Source organism: Impatiens glandulifera, chromosome 1, assembly GCF_907164915.1.
Source record: "Impatiens glandulifera chromosome 1, dImpGla2.1, whole genome shotgun sequence".
Taxonomy (NCBI): Eukaryota; Viridiplantae; Streptophyta; class Magnoliopsida; order Ericales; family Balsaminaceae; genus Impatiens; species Impatiens glandulifera.
In genome coordinates, this window is record NC_061862.1 from 124,856,697 (window position 1) to 124,864,839 (window position 8,143).

At 35.3% G+C, this 8,143-nt stretch overlaps 1 protein-coding gene across 1 annotated transcript; it reads left to right on the top strand.

Annotated features, from left to right (window-relative positions):
• Positions 1-367: 367 nt before the first annotated feature.
• Positions 368-1,015, top strand: LOC124942214 (keratin, type I cytoskeletal 9-like). Its single transcript, XM_047482676.1, has one exon. It carries the CDS (start codon positions 368-370, stop codon positions 1,013-1,015), a length of 648 nt encoding a protein of 215 aa, XP_047338632.1.
• Positions 1,016-8,143: the final 7,128 nt, after the last annotated feature.

Sequence of the window (8,143 nt, forward strand, 5' to 3'; positions counted from 1 at the left end):
CAACAATGATACGTCATCAGAAAGTATTGAAGCAATTCCTCGACCACCTCTAGAAATTACAACTGCTAATATCTATGAGAAGGTTGTTGACCTTCCTCTTCACTCTGACGTACCTTCTAATCAGATTCAAAAGGTGTGTGAAGATATTCTAGGAGATGAAGATAATTCTAAAGTTGCTTTTGAGGCAGATGAACCAGAGCAGTCTTTGCAGGTTCACACTCATGTTAGTCCAATTAAAATCGCTCCTACCGACTCTCATGAAGTGCCATCAAATGAAGGAACACCCGTTGGAGGAACAAAGCTGTTAAAGTCTATGGAGGAGATGATGAGCACTCTTTAGAAGAATGTTTTTGACTTGCAATCCAAAATGTTAAGTATCGAAAAGGGTCAAAGATCAAACAAGAAGGAAGTTGCCTCTCTTCTTGAAACTCATAAAGAAATGGAGAAGACCATGAAGATGAACAAGTATGAGATTAACATCCTCAACAACACCTACTCCAAATTCGAAAAGAATTTCTTCAAACAGCAGTCCAAAAGATTTGACTGTGAAAGGGAATTTAACATTGATCTTCATCAAGAAATTATGGCTGGAGTGAATATGGTTCAAGATCAAGTGGTTGAGTTAATCAATCACATGAATAGAGTCGATGCTGAACGTATGGAACAAGCTGATTCCTTCGCAATACAAATTCATGCCGTTGAAAATGTTGAAATTGCTACTAATAAAGAGAAAAACCTTTTGTCCCTTGACGTTGATAATGTTCAAAAGGGGGAAGGAAGTTCAAGAGGCGGCAAAAGTAGTAGAGGAGGTGTTTTGACAGGCACTAGATCCAAAAGAAAACTCGTTGATGAAGGAGGTTGTAGACCAACCAAAAGAGGTGGAGGTCGCAGCGGTGACCGTGGTGGTGGAAGTGGTGGAAGAGGTGGTCGTGGTGGTCGTACTCTCCCTCCAATTCAAAACCTCCTAACCGGTGAAGAGTTTTCTTACCCAAACGTGAAAAGGGAAGAACAATAATCTCCTCTCTTTTAAACTATCTTTTGTTGGTTTCTGAACTTGGTTTTTGGAATATTGGTCTTTGGAACTTATTTGTGTAGTTTGCGAACAAGTGTCATTCTTACCTTAATTTGATGGGTGCTAATCTTATCTAATTAATTGTGCAAAGTTTTAACATCATCAAAAAGGGGGAAATTGTTAGGTCAAATTATTTTGAGTAACGATATTTTAATGATGAACTTATGTAAAACTTAAATAAGAATGAAACTAAGCCATCTAATTATTTTTGTGCAGGTGCATCGAAACATACTTAGCTTGAAATAGGCTTATTAGACGTATTGGTTATTAGACGCGCTACTAGTTAGACGTGCAATCTAACAGATACGTAGCTAGACGTACAGTCTAACAGATAAGTAGCTAGACGTGCAGTCTAACAAATATGTAGCTAGACGTGCAGTCTAACAGATACGTAGCTAGACGTGCAGTCTAACAGATAATTAGTCACTCGTTTGCCTTAGAATGTATTTGTATATGAGTGTCATCAATAACATCAATACAATTCTATTAAATATAATATATTAAATAATATATAAAACAAATAAACTAATATCGTTAAACGTGGAAAATGACAAAATATATACCTTAAATATTTTTCGTATGTTAGTTATAGTGAACTTGATATGTACTTGTGCTTGATCAATTGGTTGCATCTCATTCGTGTATAATTGTATTAATAATTTTAACACATTTAATATCATTGTAGACATTGTATACTTCGAATGAAAAAAAATGGTCACCGCTTTCATGCTTCACTATGGGCAAAATGTACCAAAGTCATTAACATTTTCTTTTAAAATGAAATTTTACGTTCAACAAATAAATTAAATTGTAATGTGTTACACAACAGATTATTAGTAGTCTAACACATTCAAAATTCATTCTTATATCTCGAAAACACGAATTATCATTATTGATTAAGAATCGTACAATTTCAGCACCGTGAGTGAAATGATCTTTAGGCAAACTGTTCACACGTTAAATAGTAATCTCCAAAAACAAATTAACCAGCATTCCACTAAACCTTCTGAAAAATTCCCAATAAACAATTAATAATATGTCATAGGCACATGATGATCAATAGTTGTTGTGTTTAGTTTAGTGGTGCTTAAAATATATTAATATTAATATAAATCATGACAAATAAACAATCTATTATTTTTAATTTTAATTTTTGAAGTTTCTATAAGAATTTGAAATAATATTCAACAAAAATAGTAGTCTTTAGTGAGAAAATATGAGACTCAAAGAAGGGACTGTGACAGAAATAAGTTTCAAATAAGAGTATAGTCATCATATATATGAATACTCTTAAGTTCAAAATACAATAGCATAGCCATCACAAAAATAAAAACGAGATTTTTGTTTACAAACAAACAAAAATAATTTTATTACATCATTTTAGCAACAGTATAATACAAAAATAATAAGTCATAATTTCAGTTTTTAGAAAAATAAATTAAAAAGAGTACATACTCAATGTTCGGATGGTAGAAAGCTCAAGTCACTAAGACAAAAGTTGATCAAGTTCTATCGCTCTTTGTTATTTTGAAGTTAAAAAAAAACACAAGGTTTGAATTCACTACAAGAATATGAGATATGTGATTAAAATATCCGGATCCCCATATAATGCATATTTCTATAACACAAATATCTAAACATATTTGCATTGGTGTATGTGACACAATCGTAGGCGGGGACAATGAATTAGAACATGAAGTACGATACTGTGAAGATGATTGCATTTGTTAACTTATATCCTAGAAATTTGTAAAAACTTTCTCTATCCTCTTCATTGGAGAATCGTTTTTAGTTCTCTTAGTATTTCTTGAAGAAATCTTTGGTCTTTTTTGCCACTTGACATCGTGTTAGATTATGTTGTTTTAGTTCAAATCTTGTATTACAAGTCAATAAATTCATTTTCTAGTGACTTATCATCAGAGTCACCTAATCTCTCTCCACCAATATGTGAAAATGTATGAGATTGAGAAGGAGAGCGGATATATTCACATGTTGCACGGTCATTAAAGAAAATACGCTCCAATAAGACACAATCTGGAATTGAATTTTCTTTTAATTCATACAAAGATTTTTTGTTTTCATAGACAGAAATCAAAAATTAAATATGTGTTCAATATGATAAAATTATTCATCTAAACATAGTCCCACCAAGTATTGCTCGCATTTATCATATTTCGTACTAGATCCCATCCTAAGTCAATTTGGAGTTTAGCCCAGCGTAATTCAAACCAAATGTTTTTTTTTGTGCGTATGTGATTTTTGAATTATTCTTTCATATGATACAACGTGCATTTGCCCCCAAAATTCCTTAATTAATACATTATATGTGGAGTTTGTTGGTCATTATTAACCAACAATCATTTTTTTTTTTCTTTTTCCAAAGATGGTAGTTCAAGAAAAAATGTTGTCTTCTTAGGAAATGAGTCACACCTTATTAGACTCCATTTATTTATACCGTGGTTTTCAAAGTCATATTATTCTAATATTGTACACCCGAAAATCAGTTTGTACATACTTTAGCTCTTTTACATAAGAGTTGCCACATGTTTTGCTCTATCGGAAACTATGAAAGAAAATGATCTTTTATTTTTTAGAAATTCTTTCTAGTTCGGTGATTAATTACATATGGGAAAAGGTCTCGACATTGTGGTCCACACGCCTGTCTAGATGGACGGTCTCTAGTACGAAATTATTAGTCTTTTATAAAACACGACAGTTTTACACATTGTTTGTGAAAATCTTTTTTCTAGGAATGTTTATAAAGGGAAAACTTATTATTTATAAGGGTCATGCCCAATTTGTTCATAATCATGATATGTATGTTCCAATGGGCATAATAAAAAGTTATAAAAAATAACGTTAAAGTCGTACATATTCACGTGAGGGAAAACTTTAACTAATATGTGAAATTATTTCAAAAATCAATGCTAGTTCTAAACAGATCATATTCAATATATGAATCATCTCATAATTTTCCTCATATATTTTGGAGTTGTGAAACTCAAATTAAGTGCACAAGAAGTTTAACAAAATAGAGAAAGTATCCCAAACAAGTCCAGTGAGATAAGTTGCAAATTTGTTTAGAAAATATTTTAAATCATTTTCTATTTTTTTATAATTTTAAAAATTCATTTGAGGCTTCTAAAATAGAAAACAGATTAAATAACTAAGTAGTAGAAACAACCAAGCCTTTAATTAGGCTTAGGGTTTAAGCTTTAGGCTTGGGAACACGGGATGCTCGAGAGGCTCGGGAATGGAGGCATGGACTATGGATAAAAATGGGGAGTCAAAAGATATGGGAGATCACGGTTCGAATCCCTTGCCTCCCATTTATTTACTTTTCTTTTGATTTTCGGCCAAGCGTACACGTGGTCCTCTAGGTTGCTAGTTCGAGTCTCGTTCACACACACTTTTCTTTCCTTTTTGTTTTCACGTGCAAGAGTCACTTTCTCGACCGGTTTGTTACGGCCCATTAGTGTCACGATCCGTTCAAGGGGATATCGAGGTTCATTGAAGTCTTGGCCTAACAGCGCGCTAATTTCCCTAGTCCAAAGGAGGCCCAATCATCCAAGTAAGCCCACTACAAGGAATATTCTAGAAGTATTGGAGAAAGCATGCCCTAGAGTAATAAATGTAATGGTTGGGTAGTATCCCCATTAATGAGGTAGTTGGGAGAATATCATTAATAGGGTAGTTGGGAATTATATAATTAATATAGTAGTTGAGAAGTATCATTAATATAGTTGTTGTAATTAGTCCTATAAATACCTCAAAGGTATTTCTTTATAAACACAAAGTATTCATTCAATGGAATTCTTATTCTCAAAGCACTTTATCTCTCTAAGTTCTTTTTTCATTGTTTAAAAAATCTTATTAGCTAGAATCTGAGTCGATCTAGCCTAGTGCCACACTAGTCAAATTTTATCCTGTGACAAGTGGTATTAGAGCAAGGTTGTGCTTCCGCATTCAAGCTGAAAGAGATGGATTTAAGTACTACTACCGTCACTAAAGTTTCGACCGACAAATATAAGGATAAGAGATACAAGAGGGATAAATCTATTGAGAGAGGTGCTTCCATGGAATGACCCAACTTGAAGAAGGCATGAGCGAGAACCAAGAAGCTCTCGAAGTGTTTAGTGCGGTGACCGATACAGTGACGATGTTGGATGAGATAAGTGAAATGTTGGTGAATGAGGTCATGTGGATCATTAACAATTCGAATCGAAGCATTCGTGAAGAAGTGCTTGGATCGATTTGAGGGGAGATTAATGATATCCGACAGGAAGTACTCGAGACAATCCGAGGAGAAACTCATGCGATGATCGACGCCCTTTGAAGGGAAATGATGGGGAGGTGCGATGCGATGGAAAGTCGGATTGGGTGGAATGGAGGGGAGCATAGAGGTGCGACACCTCATATGGATATTTCCAAGTCAACTCCATTCAAAGGCTCGAGAAGGACAAGGGAAGTGGAGGACTTCCTTTGGAACATGGAGAGGTACTTTCGGGCATCAAGCATATTCGATGATCGTACCAAGTTGGAAACAACACCTTTCTTTCTTATAGAGATGACACTACTATGGTAGAGGAGGGGGAAAACAGATACAAAACGAGGTACGTTGAGGATGGAAACATGGGAAGACTTCAAGACCGAGTTCAAGCGTCAATTCTTCCTAGAGAATGTTGATTTCGAAGTTAGGAAGCGACTAAGTCAACTTGTGCACAACAGGACCGTCAAGGAGTATGTGAAGGAGTTCCAGGAGTTGATACTCGAGTTACCTAGTCTAACAGAATAGGAGGCTCTGTTCGCGTTTGTTAATGGACTAAAGAATTGGGAGCAGTTGGAGCCGCAAAGGGCCAAGGTGTAGAACGTCTCCAAGGCAATTACAGTTGCATAGAGACTAATCGAGCTCAAAGTATTTGTGGACAGATCAAAGATTATCAGGGATGATGAGGAAGAAAGGTGGGGGAGACCGCCCACATGATAAGGAGAAAGGTGGGGGAGACCGCCCACCCAAGAAGTGGCAGCCAAACAACAATTTGGGAAGACAATCCCACGAATCAGGTAAGCCAAGAACGTGTCACATTTGTGGTGCTACCAACCACATAAAGTTAATGTGCCCATTCAAATGTAAAAAGGTTAAAATAGTTTGAGGAATTGAGTCCTCTGATGAGGAAGAAGGGACTCAAATATGATCCTTAAGACTACTCAATGTTGTGAAGGCTAGTATTGCAGAACCGATTAAGGGAACAAAGAGGGGCTCGATGTTCATGGATGCCTTGATCGGAAGAAGGCACATCAAAGTACTAGTGAATACTAGAGCTACTCACAACTTCATGTGTGAAGGAGTGGCTAAGGCGTTGGGTCTTCGCATCCACCCAACGAGAGGGACGATGAAGTCTGCGAGTACAACAACCAAATTGGTAATCGAGGAGGCTAAGAAAGTGCACACCAGGATTGGAGACTAGAATTGGACAATCTCATTTACATTAGTCCCTATGGATGACTACGATGTAGTGTTGGGACTATAATAGTTCGATCAGGTACGCGCTTGCATAGTTACTCATTTTGATTCCTTTATTATTTTGGATCACGGAAAGACTAGAGTGATACCAACAAGAAGAGAATCAGAGGGTATGTGCATGTTCTCGATAATGCGATTCAGTCGAGGTTGCAAATGTGGTAAAGAGAAATTTGCCACTTTTGCTAAGATGGATGATGGGGACGATTCCAAGGGAAAAGGAGAAGTACCTGAGAAGTTCAGAGAGCGGGTGTGAATGCCTTCGAGGGACTCAAGGCTAAGGAGGGGTGTTCAACCGGCCAGTTAACCGGTTCACCAGTTAAATGGTTCCAGTTAAGACCGGTTTTGTCATTTATTTTACAAACCGGTTAACCGACCATTAATGGTATCCGTTTTACCGGTTCTGGTTCTACCGATTTTGGTCGGTTCCGATCGGTTAACCGGGTTTAACCAGAAACCGATAATTCAATTTTTTTAATTAAGTAATAAATTTATGAAATGATTTTTTTATAAATTATTGTTTGCACTTTCCTATTATACTATTCTCTATCTTTTCTTTTCTCTATTATAATATATTATATTATTATAATATATTTTTCTGATATATTTAAGAATATGTTATAATATATAATTTTATTGTAAAATATAATATATTTTAGAGATATTTTGTTAGCTTTTTATATATTTGTTGATAAAATTCAAATTCAGTATGTCGATTAGTCTTTGACCAACAAGTATATGCGAATATGATTGAATCTCCTTCTCAACCGATAGAACGGAAAGTGAAATCGGTAAGTTATAATAAATAATGGTTATCTGAATAAATTATTTCAGTTTGTTTTTAATTTATTTTTGTAAAATTTTATAAAAATTATAATTTAAAATTTAAAAATAAAAAAGATTTATAGATTATTAAATATTATTTATAATATATCTATTATTTATAAAAATAACTAATACAAATTATAAAATATAAAAATATATAATTAAATTATTACTGGTTTACCGGTTAAACCGTTAGAAAAATAGGTAAACCGAAAATCGAACCGTTTAACCGGTTGACCGGAACTACTAGAACCAATAAACCGTTAAAATGAAATCGGTTAACTATCGGTTCAGTTCGATTGAGTTACCGGTTTTCCGGTTTTTTTGCACAGCACTATAAGGCCAAAGACACCAAACAACCAAAAATCCACAAGGTTTGGCCACATGTTACGTTAGTGAAAATCAGTCCACCTTCGTCAAATCCTTATGAGAGGAAGCAGATCTTGCTCAGGCATCCTTGGATAGACACCAAGAAGATGAAGAAATTGACAGATTTGAGGAGGCGTGCAATTAGGTTTAAGGAGAAGGGCCGAGGAATGGAGAAATTACTCTCGCAATAGTGTAAGTCTCTACAAGCTGAGCTCAAGGGGCTTGTGCGCAGATACGAGGGACCACTTAAAAACGAGCGGCGTGTGGGGAAGATCTACCCGATGTCGAGTATAGCCGAGAAAGAAAGGATCACTCGTGATAATTCAAATAGAAGATTGAAGGGTACCCATCCAAGG

Coding starts and splice junctions, on each gene's coding strand:
- LOC124942214 (XM_047482676.1), top strand. CDS start 368: ATGTTAAGTATCGAAAAGGGTCAAAGATCAAACAAGAAGGAAGTTGCC.